The 25,470-nt window shown below is 38.7% G+C and overlaps 1 protein-coding gene across 6 annotated transcripts in view; it reads left to right on the top strand.

Moving 5' to 3' along the window:
• Positions 1-24,373, top strand: part of RRN3 (RRN3 homolog, RNA polymerase I transcription factor) — a 28,423-nt gene extending 4,050 nt beyond the window's left edge. Inside the window, exons 4-19 of one of the 6 annotated variants that reach the window (XR_013831512.1) lie at positions 4,077-4,166; positions 4,279-4,408; positions 4,802-4,861; positions 5,213-5,276; positions 6,034-6,103; positions 8,587-8,685; positions 10,700-10,792; positions 11,796-11,934; positions 13,136-13,266; positions 15,056-15,186; positions 16,140-16,324; positions 17,455-17,563; positions 20,099-20,251; positions 20,402-20,461; positions 21,246-21,333; positions 22,231-22,258. Coding sequence is in view for 5 of the 6 variants with exons in the window: in XM_079944224.1 (XP_079800350.1) it covers positions 4,077-4,166; positions 4,279-4,408; positions 4,802-4,861; positions 5,213-5,276; positions 6,034-6,103; positions 8,587-8,685; positions 10,700-10,792; positions 11,796-11,934; positions 13,136-13,266; positions 15,056-15,186; positions 16,140-16,324; positions 17,455-17,563; positions 20,099-20,251; positions 21,246-21,333; positions 22,231-22,392 (1,704 nt within the window). In the remaining variant the exon portion in view is untranslated. Of the gene's footprint in view, positions 1-4,076; positions 4,167-4,278; positions 4,409-4,801; positions 4,862-5,212; positions 5,277-6,033; positions 6,104-8,586; positions 8,686-10,699; positions 10,793-11,795; positions 11,935-13,135; positions 13,267-15,055; positions 15,187-16,139; positions 16,325-17,454; positions 17,564-20,098; positions 20,252-20,401; positions 20,462-21,245; positions 21,334-22,230 lie in introns of all 6 variants that reach the window. The other 5 variants (XM_079944224.1, XM_079944222.1, XM_079944226.1 and 2 more) reach the window with 5 other exon arrangements.
• The last annotated feature ends 1,097 nt before the right edge of the window (positions 24,374-25,470 follow it).

Here is a 25,470-nt window from a genome sequence, read left to right on the forward strand (position 1 = left end):
TTTCTTATGTGTTGATTTCAGTGGACTTCTTTTTTATTTTTTAAAGCCCCATAGTAATTCCTTGTAGCAGTTTATACAATTGACTACCCATTTCTTAAAACCTTTCCTTCAAGACTTCCCTGGCGGTCCAGTGGTTAAGACTTAGCGCTTCCACTGCAGAGGGTGCAGGTTTGATCCCTGGTTGGGGAACTGAGATCCCGCATGCTGCGTGGCGTGGCCAAAAAATAGAATAAAATGAAAAAACAAAAAACCCCTTTCCTTTGGTTTCTTTGATCTTCGTGTCTTCTTATCACTTATCTCTAATCATTTTCTTGACAGGTTCTTCTTAAATTTGGCATTGATTGGATTTCCAATCTTAACCCTTTCCTCACTTTACAGATTCATCCTGTGTGTTTTCCTTATGCCCTCATGGCTTTGAAATTTATCTGTGTCCTGATAACTTCCAGATTTGCATCTATAGCTCAGATTGCTCTTGTGGACTCCAGACCTGTTTCTTTCTTTCTTTTTTTTTAAATCTTAAAATTTTTATTTAATTTAATTTATTTTTTATCGAAGTATAGTTGAATTACAATGCTGTACAGATGTCTTAACTGCCAGCCCACAGGTGTTACAAGTGCCCTGAACTTAGCATTCTCTCTCTCCCAAACCCACGTCTGCAGCTTTCTTTATGTGCTTAAATGATTTATTGCTTATCTCTGTCTCAGCCTAAGTCATCTCTAAAGCACATTCTAAACATGTCATTGCCCTACTTCATGCCCACTGAAGAATAAAGGACCAGCTTCTTAGCATGGTCTGCAACAAATTTTCAGTGTTCAGTCCCACTAGATACTTTATTTCTTAAATTTGCCATTTCTGTTCATCTTTAGGGCTTTGCATGTGCCTTTTTTTTTCTGGCTGTAAGAGGTCCTCTGTATCTACTTTGTTTGCTACCTATTTGAGCATGGGCTCTGGTTACATAGCCTCCCTCCCTTACTGGCTTTATGACTGAGGGCAAGTTACTGCATTTCAGTGCCTCAGTATCCCCAGCTATAAAATGGGAACCAATGGTAGTACCTATCTCATGGAGCGGTTGTAAGGATTAAACGAGTTAATATATGTTAAAGTCTTAGAATAATGCCTTGCACATAGTTAGTCTTATATTAGTGTTTATTATTATTATTACTGTAATTATAAAACTCCTACTCTTTGAGACCCAACTGCAATATCATCTTCGCCAATGAACTTTCTCAGGTTCTGTCTAAGCACATGGTTGTTCATTCAGTCCATACCCTACACTGCCAGCAGATCTTTCTAATTGTAAATTTGGCTTACAAGGACTTCACTGATTTGTCTGGCCCCTCTTTGCTCCCCAGATTTATCTGTTGGCTTGCTTGCTCACGATATAGTCCAGCCATACTGAACTACTTTTGGTTTTCTGAAGACATGCTTTTACCTCTGTAAAGTATAGAGCCCCCAAGAATACTGACTCTGTTTAAAGACAATGGAAGCATCACTTCTTTAGAGCTTTCTTTAAAGACCTGTGCATTCTTCCACAGGTACGAAGAACCACATTCTTTGTGTTCTGCTGTATTTTATATCAGCACATCTCCTTGGGATTTTGACAGACCAAGAATCACATCATTTGTGGCCACATTAGTTCAGAGGAGTGTTAAAATAATTTGTTTCTAATAATAGTTCAGTACTAAAGCACCAAAGTCTCTGACTGGTTTACTTTAAAAAGTGGAGCAGTTTAAATGTTGTCCTTATAATTTTGTTGTACTTGTTTTAGTGGGAAAGTGACAGGATAGAGCCAACTTATTTTTATTTGTGTGTAACTTAGCTTGTCTTCTCTGTTTCAGGCCTTGTTATCCTTAATGACCGTGGACATTATGAAGTTACTGTAGTGCAAATGAGTTGCGACTTACTTTATTTTATTACCAGGTTACTTAGGGTTCATCGGTAAATAGTCAGTGTCATTGAGGTTTGTCACATAGATAATGCATAGGAAGCACTCACTGGTGAACCGGTGGGGAAAACGTGGGGAGCTTCTTCATGTGGGGCAAGGCATTGTGGGAAAGTGGGCAGAGCGTTGATCTAGGCGGACAGGTTTTTTTTTTTTAAACATCCTATTGGAGTATAATTGCTTTACAATGGTGTGTTAGTTTCTGCTTTATAACAAAGTGAATCATCTATACATATACATACATCCCCATATCTCCTCCCTCTTGCATCTCCCTCCCATCCTCCCTATCCCACCTCTCTAGGTGATCACAAAGCACTGAGCTGATCTCCTTGTGCTGTACGGCTGCTTCCCACTAGCTATCTGTTTTATATTTGATAGTGTATATATGTCCATGCCACTCTCTCACTTTGTCCCAGCTTACCCTTTCCCCCTCCCCGTGTCCTCAAGTCCATTCTCTACGTCTGTGTCTTTATTCCTGTAGGCGGTCAGGTTTGAACCTAGTTTTTTACTGGTTTGGTTGGGCAAATTGCTTATTAATCTTTCTTAGGCTCAGTTGCCTCAACTGTAAAATGGGAATAACAGTAATCCATTTGCAGCATTGTTAGGATTCAGAAAAGGTATATACGTGCGGTGTTGAGCACCGTGCCTGGCACATGGTGTGTTCTCACTAAATGACACTCCCTATAAGTAGTCTGTTGCTGTAGGTCCAGCCCTGTCTGCTAATAGTTTATCACTGCAGGTTCAACACTGTCTGTTTGTAGTCTGTTGCTAAAGGTACAACACCGTATGTCTCTTTCCCCTACTGAGTCTTAGTCAGCATTAACCATTTTCTTTCAAAAATTAGGGCCTTTTTTTTTTTTCTTTTTCTTTTTTGGCTGTGCTGCCCAGCTTGCGGGGTCTTAGTTTCCCAACCAGGGATTGAATCCGCACCCTCAGCAGTGAAAGCCACTGGACCACCAGGGAATTCCCCAAAATTAGGGGCTTTAATTTTTTTCTTGTGTATGCTGTATATATGCATGAATACAAACAGTATCTTTATTAAATATAACTGATATCTTATTCTCTACATGGCTTTTTTTTTTTTTTTTTTTTTTTTTTGCGTTACGCGGGCCTCCCACTGCTGCGGCCTCTCCCGTTGTGGAGCACAGGCTCCGGACGCGCAGGCTCAGCGGCCATGGCTCACGGGCCCAGCCGCTCCGCGGCACGTGGGATCCTTCCGGACCGGGGCACGAACCCGTGTCCCCTGCATCGGCAGGCGGACTCTCAACCACTGCGCCACCAGGGAAGCCCTACATGGCTTTTTTGTATTGCTATTTAGATTTTCCCATGTCACTAAAAGTATTATGAATAGTAATTTTATTGTCTGAAAAATATTTAATGGAGTAGTGGAACCATCATTTATATAGAACACATTTTAATTCATTTAAACCCATTTGAAGGTTGGGTTAAGAAAAAGTTACATTTATTGATGACTCTAGTTAATCAGCTTAGATGAATGTTGTCAACATGCTTGCAGGTCAGCATGAGTATAGAGGAAGTAGAGGTACCTGTTGGTCCTTGTGATCTTAGAATATTTGAATCTGTTACAATTCTTTAGTTTAAAGAAGTCCCAGGTGTCAGCATTTGAGGTGTTCTCACTTTTCTAGGGCAAACAAAAGTGATTAGAATTAAGTATTGCATTTGATTCTTTTTCCTGTATATCAGTTATTATATTACTTTAAAAAAAAAGGAAAATTTATTGTAACATCTTTTTCCATTTTGATACAAACTAAGAAGTTTTCACGCCAACTTTGGCTTAAGTCCAAGTTTGTGACATTTTTTTCCCTCAATTTAAATTTTTTTTTTTTTTTGATGTGGATGGTTTTTTCTTTAAGTGTTTATTGAATTTGTTACAATGTTGCTTCTGTTTTATGTTTTGGTTTTTTGGCCACGAGCAATGTGGGATCTTAGCTCCCTGACTAGGGATCGAACCCGAACCCACACGCCCTGCATCGTAAGGTAAAGTCTTAACTACTGGACCACCAGGAAAGTCCCTAAATATTATTGATAGATGATCAATGCCAGATAGATATCATTTCTCTGTTATTTGAGAGAATTTGTGATTTTGAACGTACTTTTCTTTGTTTAACTTAAGGATGACCAGATCATTAACTGGCTGCTGGAATTCCGTTCCTCCATCATGTACTTGACAAAAGACTTTGAGCAGCTTATTAATATTCTGTTGGTAAGTTCGCCATTTATTTCATCAACTATTATGTGTAATTCAGTACTTCGAAAATAGTATATATTGTATCAGTAAAATGTTCCTTTTGTCTTTCTCTCTCTCCCACCTCTAGAGGTTGCGGTGGTTAAATAGAAGTCAGACAGTGGTGGAGGAATATTTAGCTTTCCTTGGTAATCTTGTATCAGCACAGACTGTCTTCCTTAGACCATGTCTCAGCATGATTGCTTCTCATTTTGTACCTCGTAAGTGACTGCTCTTTGCTTGTTTTGATTTTTATTTTTTTAAATATCTCTATTAAAAAGTTACCTTCCCACTATATTTTGGAGATTATGCCACCATGGAAGATTCCAGGATGCTTATTGGCAGCAGTTCTGGTACATGTCTGTCCCCTATAATGACCTCTGTGGAAGTGTCTAGATTCATTTGTTGCTATGATTTTTATGGATTGTAATTTGCTTTAGTGAGCTTCTGACGAAGTCTTGGAACTCAGGGATTTTTAGCTACTTAAACCTCCTGCCCCCATTGTAAATTTTATTGTATTAAGTTTGGACAATGGAAAAATCACTCTTTTATGTAGCTGTTGATTGTTTAGATCAATATTAGAAGAATAACATATTTCCTTTTTTCTTCAAAAGCCCGAGTGGTCACTAAGGAAGGTGACATAGATGTTTCGGATTCTGATGACGAAGATGATAGTAAGTATAAAGAGGATTAAAGCAAAGACTGCCTCCCGTGTCTTAGTGAATGCATGCTGAATGCTGAAGTATCCTGGCACCTCCAGGACTTAATCTAATACGTAGACTGCAACAAAAGGCAACCTTCGATGGAATCGTTTTGTTATATTTAATGTTAATGTGCAATCAGTTGCCCTTAATGGCATTATTTATAGTCTTCGTTGATAGTCGGTCATGGAGAAAACTCTTGAAATTATTATTTTGCTGACACATGATTCAGTTTTGGTTAGCAGGCATTTTTAGACTTAGGTAGATAATTGTTCAGTTTTCAGTTTTATCTTCATGCTCATACTCTCCCTTTTCACCTTGTAGATCTTCCTGCAAATTTTGACACATGTCACAGAGCCTTACAAATAATAGCAAGATATGTCCCATCGTGAGTATACTTTGGTTACTTATTTTGAATTGTGGTGTTTAAGTCTCAAGAAAATTATGATTGGTTAGTAGAAAATTGTAAAATGTTCATAGCATCAAAACTGAAATTATATGCTGCATATTTTTTGTATCCTGTTGATATCAGATCACATTCTACAAAAAATGGCATTTCAGTTCTCTATTCATTGTCTTTAACTATTTTTCAAAACTTGTATGCAAATTCTCCCCTCCAGCTTTTTATGGTGGTTAGAATTTTGCTTTTATGTTCAACAGACACGATATCCAAAACTTTTCAGTGAGAAGCCCCTGCGTTTGTGCCATGCCATATGAATAAAAATTAGTTCTAAGAAAATCTTTTAAGGTGTGTAGGTTTCTTTTGGAGGGGTGAACTTCAAATTCCCCCAGTAAGTTTAGCAAATAAGCTAACTTTAAAAAGTCCAAGTTGATAATTTTTTCTCCTTTTTAAAATAATATATATGTGCAGTGATTTTAAACTGAAGCTCTTCATTAAACTTTTGTGGAAAAAAGGATCCCCCCCTTTAATTTGCTGTTGATATCAAACTTAATAGAAGCTTATTTTTCCCCAAGTTGTTACCGATTTTCTCTGAAGCCATGCATTTATTTTCAGTTCCAATTCCTTGAAATAGGAGCTACTGTTTGCCTCCTGTATCTATATTTGCTCTTATAATGGAAATGTTAGCCTTCTAAGGAAGGCCAGTTAACATGGATTGGTTGCATGTTTTTTCTTTTTAAAATAGAACACCATGGTTTCTCATGCCGATACTGGTGGAAAAATTTCCGTTTGTTCGAAAATCAGAGAGAACATTGGTAAGAAATCTTTTCATGGGGGAAACTAATGGAAAAGTTGTTTTTTGTTATGTAGTTTTAGCTGAGTTTACGTCTTTTTCTTAAAAGTTGTTTTGTCTGCTGAATTTTAAACTCAAGGCTAAGAATTTGACTCAGATTCCTTTCTTAGCAACCAACTGACTGAGGGTTCTCAGTGCCTTTTCTCTTATTCCTACGTGCAAGTCAAAGGCAGAGTCCATTTCAGAAATATCTAAATAGGCTTAATGCTTACACAGATGGGAATTACTAGAAGATAATAGTTCATTTAATACCAATTATAAACATGCTTTATTTGAACATGAAGGCAGAGCCTTCTATAAATGAAGTCTTATGTTTTTTGTGTAATATTTAGATCATCTGCCTAACTTTCAATAGTGGTTCCCTTTTAAGCATAGATTATTTTTTCCTAAATAATGTATTACAGGTATTAAATAAGGAGTTAATAACTTTTGCTGCTATTTGTGATGGTGTGCTTCAAGTGGAGTATTACAAATTCTGTATCTCTTATGAACATAGTTGCAAAAATTCCCAACAAAATACTAGAAAATTGAACCTAACAACATATGAAAGGAATTATGCACCATGATCAAATGAAATTTATCCTAGGAATGCAAGGTTGATTTAATACCTCAAAACCAATTAGTATACTGTATCAGAATAAATGATAAATACCACATGGTCATCTCAATGGATGGAAAAACACCAAAACCCTTTTATGACAAAAATAGAAGGGAACTTTCTCAACCTGATAAAAGGCATCTATGAAAAATTCACAGCTAACTTTATACTCAATAGTGAAAGACTGAAGTCTTTCCCCTAAGATAAGGAACAAAACAAGGATGTCCACCTTTGCCATTTCTGGTCAGTATTAGCCAGGTGAGTTAAGCAACAAAAAGAAAAAGGCATCCAGATTGGAAAGGAAGAAGTAAAACTATCTCTATTTGCAGATAACATGATCTTACATATAGAAAAATCCTAAGGAATCCACAAAAACAGTAGAGGTAATAAATGAGTTCAGTATAGTCACAGAATATAAGATTAATGTATAAAAACTTGTTGTACAGGACAGTGGGGAAAAGAATAGTCTTTTCAACAGTTGGTCTGGGACCAGAGTATGTTCACATGCAAAGAATGAAACAGGATTTATTACACCATATACAAAATTGAACTCAAAGTGGATAAAACTCTTAGAAAATAGATGAAAATATTTGTGACCTTGGATTAGACAACCATTTCTAGATATACCACAAGCAGCCGTAGAAGTAGTTAAATTGGATTTCATCAAAATTAAAAACTGTTGTGCTTCATAGTACACCTTTAAGAAAATGAAAAGATGACTTAAAATGGGGAAATACTTGCAAATGGTGTATCGGATAAAGGCCTTGTATCTAGAGTATATAAATAACTCTTACTGACTCAATAATGAAAAGTCATATAACCCAATTTAAAAATGGACAAAGGGTCTGAATAGGTGTTTCTCCAAAATAGTTATACAAATGGCTAATGAGCACATGAGAAACTCAACATCATTAGCCATTAGGGAAATGCAAGTCAAAACCATGAGATATTGTTTCTTACCAACTAGGATGGCTGTACTCAAAAAGATAGATAACAGCACGTGTTGGCAAGGATGTGGAGAAACCAGAACCCCCCTACCCTGCTGGTGGGAATGTAAAATGGTAAATGGTGCAGCTACTTTGGAAAACAGTCTTACAGTTCCTCAAAAACGTTAAATGTAGAATTGCCATATGACCTAGCATTTCCACTGCTAAGTATACCCAAGAGAAGTAAAAATATATGTCCACCTGAAAACTTTTACATGAATATTCAAGGCAGCATTATTCATAGTAGCCAAAATATGGAAACCAAATGTTTAGCAGCTTATGAATAAACAGAATGTGCTATGTTTATACATTGTAATATTATTCAGCAATAAAAAAGAATAGTTTACTTGCTACAACATGAATGGACCTTGAAAACATTATGCTAAAACACCACATGTTGTAAGATTCCACTTATATGGAATGTCTATACTAGGCAAATTCATAGAGAAAGAAAGTAGACCAGTGGTTACCTAGGGCTGAGAGGAGGTACATTATTAGAAGATACAAGGTTTTTTTTTAGGGTGATGAAAATGTTCTAAAATTGATTATGGTGATGGTTATACAACTCTGTGAATATACTAAAAACTATTGAATTGTACACTTTATAAATAGGTGAATTTTATATGAATTATATCTCAACAAACCTGCTTTAAAAACACTGTAGAAGTATACAAATCACAAACTTAATTTACTGAGGGTAATTAAATTATACTAGTATTGTGTATATAAACAGTGTTGTTTCTATGTTGCTTGATAGTCTTTTCTGTTTGAATAGTTGAAACTAAAGATTGTGTAATGTTTTGGTTGCATAATTATGAAACATTTATTCTCTGTTGAAATGTTCATCTTTTTATGTTTTAGGAGTGTTATGTTCATAACTTACTAAGGATTAGTGTGTATTTTCCGACCTTGAGACATGAAATTCTGGAGCTTGTTATTGAAAAGCTGCTCAAGTTGGACGTAAGTATTGGGTAATCTGTTTTTCTCTTTGATTTTTATTTATTAAATAGTGTTATAGTATTTGTTACAATCATAATATTTGAAACAGTAGTAGCAACAATGGAAAAAAATCCACAGTTCCACCTTTGATTCATTTCTTTGAACATTTCTTCAACATTTCTTTGAGCATTGATGTGCTGGTGTTTATAGACAGTCCCATCTCTCATGGTTGGGGAACAAGGCATTAATTAAATAGTCACATAAATGGAAAAGTACAGTTGTGGTAAATGCTGTGAATGGAACACATGCGTTATGAGCTAGAAAACCTGATGTAGTCAGAAGAAGTTGGAAATGCATACCTAAGGAAGTTATTTTGGGATTCTTTATACTTTTTTTAGAGGCTTGCGATAAGCTGCAGTGGGAATGAGAAAGTGATGGATTCTGGTGACATGGGGAGGAAAGGTCCTTGAGACTGTATTGGAAGTAGGGGAGTAGAAGGTAAGGGAAAGGTAAGGGAAGGTAAGGGAGCTACCTTCAAAGGTAGCTCCCTGTGGAATGAAAGTTTGGTGTTGCGGTAACAGTAATAAGAAACGTTAGGAGGAAGTTGCAGGATGATGAGTTCCATTTTGGATGGATTGAGGTGCAGGTGGGGAGCTAGATGGAGAATATTCACCAAGCAGTTGTAGCTGCAGGCAGGGGACTGAGAATGAGGCCAACAGGAGAGAGGAAGTGAGATCGGAAATGAGAGGAAAACCAAGAGTCTGGATACCCAGGGAGGATCTGGAGGGAGGAAGGCTTTAGTAGGCAGCATGAGACTTTAAAAAAAAATATTTTATTTATTTATTTATTTATTTATCATTATTTATTTATTTTTGCCTGCGTCGCGTCTTAGTTGGCAGCATGCGGGATCTTTGTTGCGGCATGCGGTATCTTTTGTTGCGACGCATGGACTTCTCTCTAGTTGTGGTGTGCGGGTTTTCTCTCTCTAGGGATGTACGGGTGTTCTCTATATAGTTGTGGCGCGCAGTTCCAGAGTGCGTGGGCTCTGTAGTTTGCAGAATGCAGGCTCTCTAGTTGTGGCACACAGGCTCAGTTGCCCCGTGGCATGTGGGATCTTAGTTCCCTGACCAGGGATCGAACCCACGTCCCCTGCATTGGAAGGCGGATTCTTTACCATTGGACCACCAGGGAAGTGCCCTATTGCTGAGCTTTTTAAGGAGGATGAGAAAAGCAAAGTCCTTGGGTTTGGTGTTTAGGATGTAGTCTGTTGCTGGAGGGAGCATGGATGGTTAGGAAGTGGGGCTGCTAGAGACCTGGTGAGGGTTTGTGGTGTAAAGAGGGGATGAGGCGGGGTGAGAGACATATTTCAGGGTTGGGGAGACTTGAGGTTTGTGGACTAAGGAAATAGGAGTTGATGGGAAGAACATTGATTCTGTAGGAGGTCTAGGAAGGGCTGGAGGTTGGGTGGGCTGGCACATTGCTCACTTGGAGTTAAACCTCTCTGGTCAACTGCATAAATATATTCTTATGGAACATTTTAGAGTATACTTAGGAAGAAGGTCATTTATAGACAGTTGAAAAGGCATGATTTGAGTGGTATGTTAAACAAGATATCTGAAGGGTTATATAGCCAAATAAATATTCATTAATTCAAATTGATTGCATTTAATAATTTTCTCCTCAGTTGATTGATGATATGCTTCTTATACACCATGCGTGTGTCTTGTGCATAGTTAGAGTTGGAATAAACGTTGAGTTTGTTGAAGCTATCTGTTTTAGACCAACATAGCACAGTTCATATTAATTTTATGTACATATGTAGTACAGGGAGCTTAATTTATAATCTTGTAAATTTCTCCATGACCCAGACCCATTTATAGGTTTGCATTGTGATTGTTTATTGAGTTACAGTGCTATATAGGGTGCTAATATGGACATCTTTAAAGCATGTATATCAGATGAATTTCAAGTCCCTGAATAATGTAGTTATATTTTAAATGCTTTTATTCTTTTTTTTTTCTTTATTGTAATGTAGGTGAATGCATCCCGGCAGGATATTGAAGATGCTGAGGAAACAGCAACTCAGACTAGTAGTGGAACAGATGCCACAGAAGGGCTCTTTAATATGGTCAGCGTTTATTAATGAAATCAGACATACGCAGTTCACAGTCCCAGAGGGTGGGAAGAAACAGCTAATGGCTTCTCACCTTTTTCAAGGCTTTGAATTAAAACAGTAGTTCAGCAAACTTGAAAATGATTTTTTTAAATGAGTAGTTTGCTTTTTTGTTGCTTATTGACTAGTAGAGCTTATTTCCAAGGCTTTGAATTTGGGTTTGGTGAAGTATGTTTCATTTTTATTCTTCTGTTTGTTCTTTGTTTTTTGTAAACCACATATTGTTTGTGAAAGAGTGATAAATGGAAAAGCATACCAATGTAACTTCTGTGTTTTACAAATTGTATACCTTAATGCAGTGCTTCTCTACCTGGGGCAGTGTCTTCAGTTGGGTTCACCGGGAGGAAAGCCTGAGGTGGGGATTCAGGTGCCCTTGGGACAAAGGGTGTGAGGAAGCTGGAAAAGGCAGGGGAAGGAACTAAGTGAGAGTTCGGTCTCAGTTGGAAAGCAGCTCCAGCCTGATCCCCCGCAGAAGCTCTGGAGCGTGAGTTGCAGGATAGAGTTAGTCCTACCTTGAGACCAGAGAGATGGCCTCTTGTGACCTCATGTCAGTCAGTTCTGATGGGGCGGGAATGGGAGCAGCAAGGGCATTTCTCTGGAGAAGGGGGGCAACTGTGAGCTGTCAGCAGCCAATACTCATAGCAGCTCGGGGATGGGCGCCCTGTCCTGGGAAAGGAAACCTGGCACCAACAGTGGGTGCCAGGAGCTGGGGGAAATCTGTGATGTTTGCATGGCCACACTGTAAATGGGTGTCTAAATGAGAATCAGAGGCTGAATCTGTGCTTTCATTTTGAATTCCACGGGTGGTTCTGATTCACACCTCTGTTTGAGAGCCCCTGCCTGGAAAGGTCTTTGTGTATTTTCTTTTATCTTTTAAAGGAAACGATTACCTCAGAATGTTCTCACTAAACTACTTTTACTGAGGCATTTCATGTTAGTTTTTACTTTACTTTCAAAGGACGAAGATGAAGAAACTGACCATGAAACAAAGGCCGATCCAGGAATGCTTGATCAGATGGTCCATCCTGTAGCTGAACGCCTGGACATCCTGCTGTCTTTACTTTTGTCCTACATTAAGGATGTCTGCTATGTAGATGGTAACAACCTGTAGTAGTCACAGTAACCGCTGCTTTGTTGAACACCTACAATGCACTGTGCTGGGTATTTTTCATACTTTAGTACTGATAGAAATCCTGTCAAAAAATCACTGTTTTGAGTATGAGGAAGAGAAGGTTTAGAGAGATTGTTACTTGCCAACGTGACATAGCTTGAGAATAGTGGGACTGGGATTCAGGCTTAGTTATGTTTGTCTTCAAAGCCCTTGATGATATTTTCACCGATTACTGTATTGAAAGCTTATATATGGAGTTTGGACAGTTTTAGGTGGACCTCAAGTTCAAGACATTTAAGAAATGGTATAGTAGACGTTGATACATGGTACTTGGTGTTCCGTATTGAATTTAGAGAGTCTAGGTACTTTGGTTTTGCCAGGTGTTGGTACTGTAGTGAACAAATTGATATGCTTCTTGCCCTTACAGAATTTTTAGTCTAGAGGCTTTGCCTCATAATAGGACTGCCATTCAGTCCTATTATTAGGACTTGAATCTGAATTAATATGTTACTACTCTAACTTTTTTGCTGTTATAAAAATAATACATATTGATTAGAGAAAATTTGGAGAATACAGGAAAGGATTTACAAAGTTTATACAGCCACATTCTTACTATTTGGAGAACCATTATAAGCATTTTTTTTTCTTTTCTGTTTGTATGGGTATATGTGTTTTTCTCGGTGAATTTGGGGATCACACTATATGTAGTATTTTATAATCTTCCCTTTTCACCTCTTGTGAACATTTTCTCATACCATTCACTGTTCTTCTAAAACAGTTACATGGATTTAACTGGTTTCTTATTTTTTTTCTCCCCCTGCTTTTTTTGCCATTATAAATAACAGTATAATGAACATCCTTGTATATATATTGTCAATTATTTGCTTGTGATAAATTTCTAGCAGTAGAATTACTGGATCAGAGGGCTTCTGCTTCTAAATGGCAGTTTTACAATGTGTGGCATCACAGTAGTGTGTATGAGATGAGAGCCTGCTTCCTTGCTAGTGCTGGGTTATTGTAATTAAAAAGGGAACTCTGTACAAAATAAAGATGGCATTCCCCACCCCCCGTAGCTTAATAGATGATGTATGTCTTAATGGTGTTTGCTTTTTACAAATTTGGTAAATGAAACTGGTAGCTTGAAAATAATGTCTTTATAAAACTGAAATGCCAAATTTTCTTCGTAGGTAAGCTTGATAACAACAAAACAAAGGATTTATATCGAGATCTCATAACCATCTTTGACAAACTCCTGTTGCCCACCCATGCCTCTTGCCATGTGCAGTTTTTCATGTTTTACCTCTGTAGCTTTAAATTGGTGAGTATGTCATTCACATTATTGTAGCTTATTTTATTCTTTCCCAGAATTTCCCCTTAAAAAGTGGGGGGTGGAGGGAGGTGTGGAATAGAGACCATGAGGTATTTCTTTGTCTTGAGCTCATTTTACTTAGTGCCCCTGATGAAATAACAAGCCCTTTTTCAACCCGTGGAAAGAGCAGAGGGCATTGCTGCTGCCTGTCAGCTTAAGCTGAGTGCTCTGAAAATGTCATCCTGCATTTAGTCCACTAGGTGGTGCCCTTCCCTTTAATTCAAGCTTTTATTAAAATCTCATAAGGGATATTTAACTGTTTATTTTCTTTATTCTCTTTCAGTTGATCTTAACTAGCCCAAACTAAATTTTTAATCTAGGATTTAAAAACTTTGTTTTTCTATTTTGAGAACAAAGCAAAACAAAAGAACACAGGACTCTTCTTTGCAACTGTTTTGTAGCTTCCTAGAATAGTCCAGGAGAGTTGGTCATGGATAGAAAGGTTAAACTCAATCTGCCCCAAAGCATGTGTTAGTGGCTTTTGAAAAGAGCTATTTGGGAGAAGTTGGAGGTTGCATCCTTTGTTGAAAAGGAGCAAATTGGTCTGTTTTTTTCCTACCATTAGCATAATTAGTCAAATGCCAACTATACTTTATTTATTTTAAAATATTTATTTATTTATTTTGGCTGCACCAGGTCTTCATTGCAGCATGCAGGATCCTTTAGTTGCGGCATGTGGTCTCATATTTGGGGCATGTGTGTGGGATCTGGTTCTCTGACCAGGGATCGAACTCGGGCCGCCTGCATTGGGAGCTCAGGGTCTTACCTACTGGACCACTAGGGAAGTCCCACCGACTATACTTTAGTCTCTATTTCTGGTTAAGTTTGATATGTGCAGTCTGAAAGGTACTGCAGAAGGGGTTCCCACGTGAGCGTGGTTAATCATTGGTTTCCAATTATGGCTAAATATCAGAATCACTTACATAGCTTTATTTATTTGTTTTTTTTTTGGCTGCGCCACTTAGCTTTTGGGATCTTAGCTCCCTGACCAGGGATGGAACCTGGGCCCTGGCAGTGATAGCACCGAATCCTAACTACTGGACCACCAGAGAATTTCCTAACAGAGCTAACAGAGTTTTGGTGGATCCCAAAGCCCTGTCACAAATTTGTAGGGTTCCAAAGCCCTGAAACTGTAGGGTTGATTTTTTTTTTTTTGGCTGTGTTGGGTCTTGGTTGCTGGGCGTGGGCTTTCTCTAGTTGCAGTGAGCGGGGGCTACTCTTTGTTGCGGTGCATGGGCTTCTGATTGCGATGGCTTCTCTTGTTGCAGAGTACAGGCTCTAGGCGTGCAGGCTTCAGTAGTTGTGGCACACAGGCTCAGTAGTTGTGACTTACGAGCTCTAGAGCTCAGGCTCAGTAGTTGTGGCGCACAGGCTTAGTTGCTCTGCGGCATGTGGGATCTTCTTGGACCAGGGCTCGAACCTGTGTCCTCTGCATTGGCAGGTGGATTCTTAACCCCTGCTCCACCAGGGAAGCCCCTATAGGGTTGATTTTGATGCTTAGCTAGTTTTGGGATCCATTGAATTATTTAATGCTGTGGAACACCTTTTGTTTTTAATAGTATTATCTCAAGATGTTTTAAAAATAAGAACCATGATAACGTATTCATTATTTATCTAGCAGTATAACTGAGATACTAGAACTTTACCATATTGGTGAGTTAAAAATCTTAGGATTCGGATCGCCAGAATATCTTAAGCGTTAAAAAAAAGATGAGACCAACACCTTCTCTTTTTATAGGGATTTGCAGAAGCATTTTTGGAACATCTGTGGAAAAAATTGCAGGATCCAAATAATCCTGCTATCATCAGGCAAGCTGCTGCAAATTATATTGGAAGCTTTTTGGCAAGAGCTAAATTTGTTCCTCTTATGTAAGTAACCTAATTTTCCAAGTGCTTTTCATATCATCCTTTAAAAAGTATAGTATTGTCTCAAGTCAGAGAAATATCTGCCTTATTTTTTTGGTCTGTCTTTAAAGTGAAAAAATCTGTTCTCCCACTCTATTCAAGAAGTTTATATTTCTGAGAGGCAATTTCAGAATAAAATGTCTCCTTTCAAAATGTAAAACCTCACATGAAAAGCTTTTGTAATCTGTTCTGTATGGTTGCACTTGAATATGAAGATCCATTTGTCTTCATGGATGGTGTACAGTGTTGTATACTGTTTTGATTCTTTTTATAGGTTTGTCATTTTTCATTTGCATTCCGAATCAATTGTATCTGTTAAAGCTGAAGAAAAAAATCCTTTTAAAGGTAATAAATCTATTTAGGAGGCCAGCTCTGGGCCTGTTTCTTCTACTTATCCATGAAGATATCTTTGGACAAGGATGCTATTTAAAAACCCTTTCCTGATAGCTAAAAGCTATCTGGCTGTTCTGTCCTAAATTGTTGACCATGGGATTTCATCAGAACCCCTTAGGGAATGGTGAGGTCAACTGGACTGTCTTTCTCTTGTAAGATGTGAGTAAACATGCCCTGCTCTTTGGCCATATTCCCCCAAGAGGGCTGGGAGGCCATTGGAGAAGCCCTTCTGAGTTGATGAGGAGAAACTGTTCTCCAGCTCTTGGGACTTCAGGCATTCTTAGGGGCCTGCCTGTTGTTCCTAGGAGGTCCACGTGCTTGAGCTTGTAACCGGAAGGCTGTCTTTCCACCTGCCTACCATTTTCTTTCCTTTCTTTGCTTCTCCTCTGTGCCCATGGGTGATAGATACAGAAGCCAATGGACAGACTTTTCTTAGTTTGTAAGGAGAGGCAATTGTGTGTTCTTATGTCATTCTAGTTTTTTATGAAGCAAGTGAAGTTGACTTGAATTTTTCTTTTCTCTAGTACTGTAAAATCATGCCTCGATCTTTTGGTTAAGTGGCTGCACGTATACCTTAATAACCAGGATTCAGGAACAAAGGCATTTTGTGACGTTGCTCTCCACGGACCATTTTATTCAGCCTGCCAAGCTGTGTTCTACACTTTTGTTTTTAGACACAGGCAGCTTTTAAGTGGAAACCTGAAGGAAGGTCAGTGATGTGGGGTGATGGATATGAACTGGAATTTCCTTTTAAGCCCCACTTGTAAAAAGATGTGGGGCTTAAAAATAGTTGTATGAACTCTAGTAGGACAGGGTTTTATCACAAGATAAGTAAAATCACTGCTTTTCTTTGTATAAATAAATGGTAAGCGTCTTGGTTAAAGAGGACCTATTTTATATGGGAACATATGTATAACTGATTCACTTTGTTATAAAGCAGAAACTAACACACCATTGTAAAGCAATTATACTCCAATAAAGATATTAAAAAAAAAAGAGGACCTATTTCTTGTAAGCCATTACATTATGCCATTTTTAGTAATTTTTATCAAAATATACATCAAAGAATCTCCTAACAAAAGACACTTAGGCACAAGTTGGTTTGCTTGCCTCTTAGAATAAGTGTGGTGTCTTTCTTTTTAACATAGGAGAGAAGTATATTTATTGGTTCCAAGACAGTAGTATCTACCTAATTTTTCCTTCTACCTCCATAGTTTTTTGTAAACAAACAAACAAAACCCTGAAATACAAACAACTAATGCACACTTGAAAAACATGCTCAACTTTACTGATAACTTAAGACATGTAAGTCTCTCTTGGTTTTGTTGGCTGTCACATTTGACAGATTTTGTGTGTGTGTGTGTGTGTGTGTGTACATATGGAATTCAAGAAGGAGAAATTCCATATTGTATAATCATTACCTCTAAGGAATGGAGAATCACTGTGTTGTCTCAGCTTTTTAATGATTCCATGATTGTTAGCAGAAATCATCACAGTCTTTGTTTCCCTCTATACGCTCAGCATGTGCTGAGGTTGCTTATATCTGAGTTCCAAATTGTCATGTAAGGTTATTGCCCACTGGAAATGTATGTTTACTTCCTGAATCTTTAAAAGAATAAACTCTTTTCTTTAGAAAAGTTGGTTTGGTCATAAATACATATGGTTGAGCCTAGTGATATTCTTTGGGCTCTACACTGCGTGACTGTCTACATGGACCTTTAAAGCATTTGTGCAAATACCTCTTTTAAATTTGTTTTTTTTACTGTATAAAATAATAAGTGCTGCTTGGACTATTGTGTTTGTATCTTTTTAAAAAAATATTTTGTTTTTTAATCAAAGGTTTGAGGTACCTTCAAAGTCTAAATTTTGAACGGATAGTGATGAGTCAGCTAAATCCTCTGAAGATTTGCCTGCCCTCGGTAGTTAACTTTTTTGCTGCAATCACAAAGTAAGTTATTTATGCTCTATTTGTGGAAGTTATTTCAAAGTGAATTTATGTTAGTATTATAAAATTCCATTAAATTTCTGTGGAATTACTTAACAAAATTAATAGCAAAAAACATTTAAAAACCAATAACCCAGTACTTGTGGAAAGCACTGCATTGAAGGTATTGTTTTTATACTTTGGTTGCACTGGAAATTGCTACTACTTTTTAATCTGAGGACGATAATTCAGCAGAAGCTTAGGCACTTTGAAATAAGTAAGGCAGCTAGCAAGCTGAGAGGTACAAACCACAGATGTTTATTAGAGTGACTCTCATAATGGTAATAAAAATAGACTGGACATGAGATAAACATCCAACAATAGGAAATTGGTTCATTGAGGGCCTTGTGGCTACAGCTGATGTGCGTAGCATTTATTGTGTGCCCAGCACAGTTCTGATAAGCACTCTGCATAGAACTCACTTAATCCTCACACAATCCTATGACTGTATTATTAATCCCTATTTATAAATGGCGAGAAGGGGGACACAGAGAGATTGAATGACTTGTGTGGAGTCATGGCTAGACTGTGGCAGAGCTAAGGTTTGAATGCCGGCAGGCCGGCTCCTTCTTAAGCATTCACTGAATTATTTTGCTTCACGTAGCAAGTGAATTGGAGACCTTGGGTATCTTATCCTGATATTGAGGGCAGGATCATAGCTTAAAATCTTTAACAGATTGAGCTATTAGGAGATAAGAATAATTTCTGCATCCCTCAGTCCCCTTTAGACATCTTGTTGCTCTCATTCAGCAGGCTTATTTTTCCTTTGCTGGCCATCTAGTTCAAGGTATTCTCTCTCCCTCAGATCTCAAAAATGGTAGTAAAGAATTAAGATAAGAAACCAATAAGCAACAGTGTCCAGTGGGTGGACGTTTCCAGCACATCGCGGGAAGATAGGAAGCAGCTGGAAGAGTAGAACGGATGGAGCAAAGCAGAGGCAGCTGCCCGTAGAATATTCATGGGGTGGGAGTAGAGGGCTGCAGTTGAGGAGCAGACTGGCCAGAGAGGCTCTAGATCTGGGGTTTGGGGTTAGCATGGACGTTAGGAGTAAGACGTGAGGCTGAGAGCAAGAGGTCAAAATAAAGGTCTGTGTCAAGGAATTTATGTATCATTCTGTAGCTACTGCTTCTGCTATATTGACTCATATAGCTGTATTTTGATTTCGACTGCTGCGTAATGTTCTCATAATTTTAAAACATCGATTCTTTGTTGGGATTTAAGCTGTCTTCCTTTTTCAGTGTGGGTGCATGGTTGTGTGTGTGTCCTGGTACACAGGCACATACTTCTTGTCACCCAGAAGTGCAGTTGCTGGGTTGTAGGAGGTGCACATCTTCACTTCTACCGAATATTGCAAAGTACTCCAGTGTGGTTTGGCCATTTAACACCAAGAGTCAAATGTGATCCTTGGCTAATGGAACAGAAATGAACATATGGTGCTTAAAATAGCAGTAGTGACCTAAGAGCCTGAGAACAGATACCTGAATGAATACCGTGGGAGGGAGGGTGGGAGGGGGAGCGTTGGCAAAGGTGAGCTAAATCTTCCTCTCAAAGAAGTGGCCCAGTGAGTGATTTTTGAAGTTCCTAAGTCATAACCACCAGGGAGTTTGACAACATATGGTCCTGTTGGGCTTTGTTGTTGTTGTTTTTAAAATTAATTAATTTTTGGCTACGCTGGGTCTTTGTTGCTGTGCATGGGCTTTCTCTAGTTGCGGCAAGCGGGGGCTACTCTTCGCTGCAGTGCGAGGGCTTGTCATTGCAGCGGCTTCTCCTGTTGCGGAGCACGGGCTCTAGGCGCATGGGCTTCAGTAGTTGTGGCTCACGGGCTTAGTTGCTCCGCGGCATGTGGGATCTTCCCGGACCAGGGCTCGAACCCATGTCCCCTGCATTGGTAGGTGGATTCTTAACCACTGCGCCACCAGGGAAGTCCTGGTCCTATTGGTTCTTATCGCAAGTTTTTCTGTCCATTTAACTGTGTTCACTCACTATGCCTTTTCTTTTCTTCAGCATTTTCTGAGGTTGTGATTCAGTAAACCCCATGGCTCTCCCTTAGTACCCTCCTTAATATCTTCAACAGCCAAGTGTCTCCACCAACAACCCATATCTCCTCTCAGTGAATCCTGAATCCCTTTTTCACCAACCCACTAATTCTTACAAACAGTAAAAAATAAGTAAATACAGCTACATAATTCTGTAAACTAAAAGAATTACCGTGAATGCATTAATTTTTAGTGAGTTCTGCCTGATTAGTAATCTAAGCCCACTCTCATATTCTTAAAGTGATAGCACATATTCTTTCTCCTTCGCTAACTTGTAAATAGTAGGCCCAGAGGACTGTACCCTAAAAGCATTACTTTCTACTTTATGTTATTTTTTTTCTTGTAGTTGTTATGTTCAATAAGATCTATATAGTCGGGGTAGTTGTCACACATGAACGGGCGTGTCCATGCAGAGTAATTCCAGCACATTAATGCCTCTGTCTGTGTTGGTTTTATTCCACAGCAAATACCAGCTTGTTTTCTGCTACACCCTCATTGAGAGGAACAACCGCCAGATGCTGCCAGTTATCAGAAACACTGCTGGGGGGGACTCAGTGCAAACCTGCACGAACCCACTTGACACTTTCTTCCCCTTCGATCCTTGTGTACTGAAGAGGTAGGTACACTTAGACAGTCGACCTTTCGATGGTGAATTTAAATGCGGTGTGTATGTGCCTTTACCAGGATCGGGATTTGGGATTTCTTTGTGGTGAGTGACCCTTCTGGTCGTTGATAGGGTCTCGTGGTCTCCTTGCGTGTTTTCCAGGCCCAGTGTGGAGAAGCCTGTTCAAGGCTGCTGAGGGTCGTGGCACACGAGGGCTTGCAGGTCTCTCCTTCAGTAGGAGCCCAGATTGACACCAAGAGGTTTTTGTTTTTCTTGAAACCTGTTGGTTTAAAAATACAAGAGGCTGGGGATAGAGGTACCTGGATAGGGAGGATGCTGCCTTTTCTTGGCTCATAAATTTCTGCCAAATGACTTGCTCCTTCTTCTAGAGACCACATCCCATACTGTTGCACAGGATAAGCAAATGCCAAGTGATTTATCTGGATGGGTAGTTCTGGAAAACCCCCAGGCCAGTCTTAACTTCAAATGTATATATATATATATATATATATATATATATATATATAAGGAAGCAGGATTTCTGCTTATGACAGTTTGTAACTAACAACACAATGATTTGGGATTATCTGGTCCCCCAAGTCTTGGTTGACTGAAACCAGATTGGTCTTTTTACCCAGATTTATTTTTAGTAAATGACTATAGGAATATTAAAAAGGAATTTCCAGAATAATATAATTTCACCTTCATTTGGCATATTATAACTCACTGTTAATCTTTGCAAAGTTGAGAAGTAATTTCACTTGAAAATGAAAAGTTGAGAAACAGTAGGTGTAATACTCCATCTACGTGAGTGGATGAACTCTTACAAAGAAGGAGCCCCGTTAGTTACAGAACCTACATAGGATATTTTTGGACACTATTATTATTTGAGCGATAGTTTTTACTTCTTCATTTTGGGTAATGGGTCTTGTGAGAAAAGAGTTAAATATGTGGTGACCTTTGCTGTAGTATTTAATTTGAGTTTGAAACCTGATCTTCTTGACAGGTCCAAGAAATTCATTGATCCTCTTTATCAGGTATGGGAAGACATGAGTGCAGAAGAGCTTCAGGAGTTTAAGAAACCCATTAAAAAGGTAACTTTATGATTCAACATACTTTCTGGGAATCTCCTATGTGGTTACAGAGCACAGTCAAATAGTTAATAGCAATGTTACACTTGAAAAATACTACATTTGTTCATTCTGCCTTTACAGAATTCCAAGCCCAGGTTGTGTTCTTACGAGAATAGTGTTTGTTTTTTAATGAATTGTTCAAACCAGACACTTCACATGCTGACTTTGGGAAGTGAAGGGTAAATAAAAGTCGGCTTAACACATTTAGATCTCTACCACTTGATCGTTACTACCAAGTAACAGTCTCAGATTTGCTTACTGTTGAAATGTTCCCAGAAGTTAACATTAATTTTGTAGGTTTTCATGAATAGGTGGTGAAGATGCAGGTCTGCAGCATGTCCTCCAGTGCGTGGCCATGGGGCTGAGGCAGCTATTGCCAAAGGAGAAAATTAGAATCCAATAATAAAAAATGTCACCATTTGTTTCTTTGTGGTGCATTCATTTATGTATTAAAAGTCAGCTTTAATGTGCCTGTCTTCTTTTTTATAAGTAATCATTGGAAAGCTCTTTTTAGTTTTATTCTTTCTTTAAATTTTGCGTTTGAGGAGGATGGTCATTCATTCATTCATTCACATTATGTTAGATTGAGCAAGAATGACATATCATGTTACCTGCCCTCGTTGAGCTTAAAATCTGTTCAAAAACAAAAAATCAGACTTTAAACAAACATAACGTGTGATGAGCAGTTGTACGGACGGTTCATAATAAAGAAGTGTGCATTGGGAAGCGTTCGAAATTAAGATTCTTTTCCTTCACGTTTGTCTTTCCAGAAGTAGCACATTCCTGAGGAAAGAGATTCTTGAAAGCATTTCAAACTGCCACTTGAGATCTTGTTGATAATCTCTGTTCTTTGTGCAGGAGATGGTGGAAGATGAAGAAGATGATTTTTTGAAAGGTGAAGCTGGGATTACACCGAGCTCCTTTGATGCGCATTTCCGCAGTCCTTCAAGCAGTGTGGGCTCCCCACCTGTCTTATACCTGCCAGACCAGTCCCCCATGATCACAAGGATTTGTGATTGAGACTGACATTCCTCCTGTCGTGCCCTTCAGTACCAAGGTTCATACTGTTTGAGCATCGCGTTGAACTAGAGCGAGTACGTGCTTCAGGCATCTCACTTTCAAGTTAGACTTACTCTAATGTCTGAACAGACGTGGTTGGGTTTTTTGTTTTGTTTTTGTTTTTTCTGTTTTGCTCCTGTACAGACAAAAGGAAAAGACAGGGGCTTCCCTGGTGGCGCAGTGGTTGAGAGTCCGCCTGCCGATGCAGGGGACACAGGTTCATGCCCCGGTCTGGGAAGATCCCACATGCCGCGGAGCGGCTGGGCCCGTGAGCCATGGCCGCTGAGCCTGCACGTCCGGAGCCTGTGCTCCGCAGCGGGAGAGGCCACAGCAGTGAGAGGCCCGCGTACTGCAAAAAAAAAAAAAAAAAAAAGGAAAAGACAGAATATCATGTGCAATATTTTACGGTGGAGTTGATGATAAGTGTTGAAAGCTTGGCTCATTTCTTTAATGTATACATTTTTTTGTTACAGCTTTTTGACATAATTATTGTGAAATTTCTAATAGCAACAGCCTATTTTAACAGATTGCATTTTTAATGAGGTTTTTGTCAGAGCCATACTTACAGGACTTTGTTGATATGATATCTTTTCACTGAAAAATCCTCAAGGACACGCTTTGAAGTCTTCAGAATGAGTTTCTTTTGGATACGCTGTTTCCCCTCTGCTGTAACTGTATTTGTGTTCCGCGGTTTCAGTGGGGTGCAGAGAAGATAGCAGCAAAGTGTGGGGAGGGGGCCAGGGCTGGTCCTGGATGCTGCAAGTTGGAGCTGGCACTGAAGGAGATCTCCAGGGACTTCAGAAACTAATAAAAGCCTAGAGGGACGAGAGAGGATTTAGAGAAACAGAATCAGACACATCGTACATTTGTGAGTGTAAAAATGGGTTTAAAAGAAAAAAGGAGTTCCAGGTAAATGTAATTCACATTGACTGAAGTAGGGTTGGACTTTTATAAAACACAGCTCACAGTGTTTTACCCTGACGCTCCAAGAATTGCTGTCAGGACTGGAACTACTTGTAGTGGAATGTAGTATTGATCATTGAGAATTTCTTTGTCCAAAAGTAGGGGAAGAGAGGGGATTTTAGGTTATTTGGTGGAATGGTTTTGCTAGCAACAGTAGGTCAGGGTTACAGCTACAGTCCCTGTCTACTGACTGTTCGTACCATGGATGCCAGCTCAGTGAAATCCTCTGGCGAGGCTCTTTTTGTATTTTTATAACTAAACACTGGGAGAGAGGAGTCTAAACAACCTCGCTGTATGATAAATTTGTGCAAGCGGTGCTAGTCATTTTGAAGCTCCTGCATATTTTAGCTTCATTCCTTATTTGTGTACTTGTTATTTGTGAAAACGGACACCTTTAAATATATTTATTTTTCTGCCACTTTCCTATTCTTTATTTAAAGGCAAGTGATATTTTCTTGATCACAAATATTTTATAATGAAATACTTTCTCTTTCCTAGGGCTTTGTATGCTCTCATATATTTACATTGATGGCAATGTAGAGTTTGAATTTCAGTCTGTAAATATGTTTTTGGAAAATAGAAATTTTTATTGTTTTAAAAAGTTTTGGGTATTGGTGATTTTCTTTTGGTGACTTGGTGGAAAGTTGTTTGAGAGCCTTTAGGTTCTCTGTTTTTTTAACTGCTGACAAAAAGGTAGGATTTTTGTATAGTGGATAAAATGAGTAATTGAAAATGTGTCTGTAGAAATTAACAGTAAGTGGGGTCTTTGTGAGTTGAGAAGTAGTTTTAATGTAGAAGTATTTAGACAAATAAGTCAAAAATTTCAAAGGAGTTTGAGAAAAAAAATACTGTGAAAATAAAACAATGACATGGTTAATCTGGAACTTTTGTCCTTATGCCAATACAGGGAGGTACCCCAATAAAGAAGCTTCTCATGTAAATGTTCTTTTGACTCCTGTGTTTTTTCTATTTTATATTTATTGATCTACTGTATTAAAGCACCGTTTTGCCATAGAAAACTGCAACTGAGACTTTACTTAATTGATACTATATTAAAGAGGCAAAAGTAATGCCAGTGTGATTGCAAGTACTCAAAAATAATTGCATACTGGTGATGAGAATGGCTTCCAGGTGCATCTGAAGTGTCACTGACTCCTTGATCACACCCAACGGGTCCAAGGAAAACAAACACTTCCAAAAAGTTACATGCTTTTAAGGAACATCTGTGCAAAAAAAAAAGTTGTTTAATCTCCTTGGGAATTATATATGAAAACAGGATTTTCCTATCCCTCTTACTCAAAAGCAGGTTTTCAACTCGGGTAGGAGTTCCAGGGTCCATGATTTTGTTTGTCTGCTATGGGCAGGTCTTCTTTAATGAGAAGTGGCCAATTCATACAAGTGTGAAAGGACCAGTGTCATGAGTGTCAGACCTGTCTTCTCTTTCTAATCAGCTGTGTGACCTTGAGCAAGTTACCTAGCCTCTCTCTGAGCTCCACTTTGAAAATAAAAGTGGAAATTACTAATACCTACTTTATGGTTGTGAGGATTTGATGAAAATGCACGTAAAGTCAGCTGTTTGGTTACCTTGTGAGAAAGTCTAGTTAAGCTGGAAGCATTTTCATGGAAAGGTCTTTACAAGGCAAAGATAACTTCCGTTTCACCTGTATTACCTACTTAGTACCAACTTAATCTCAGCTGGAGGGGAAGGGCCAGAAGGCTCCACCTGCCAGGCAGTGCTTATTACAGCATCCTGTAGACATTCTAATAGTTTTTGCTCTGTGTGAAGTGGGGCCTCTTTTTCGTCCCACCAGTCTTTTGTAAAATTATTTTTGTTAATGTGGAGTTGGATCTATTTGGGTAATATTTCCAAGTTTTAGAATAGCTAAAACTATTTTAAACTCAAATAAGGTGAGAAGTCTCACGCCAGGGTACCTGTCCTCAGTAGGGTCTGTAGGGTATCTTGCTGATCTTTACTCTCAGGGTTCTTAGCCCATCTATGAGTGTCAAGCACCAGGTGTTATTAATGATTTCTGAATGTGTGGAGCTAGCAAACTTTAGGCTCCATTTTCCCAGTTT

This window comes from Stenella coeruleoalba (assembly GCF_951394435.1).
Source record: "Stenella coeruleoalba genome assembly, chromosome: 15".
NCBI lineage: Eukaryota > Metazoa > Chordata > Mammalia > Artiodactyla > Delphinidae > Stenella > Stenella coeruleoalba.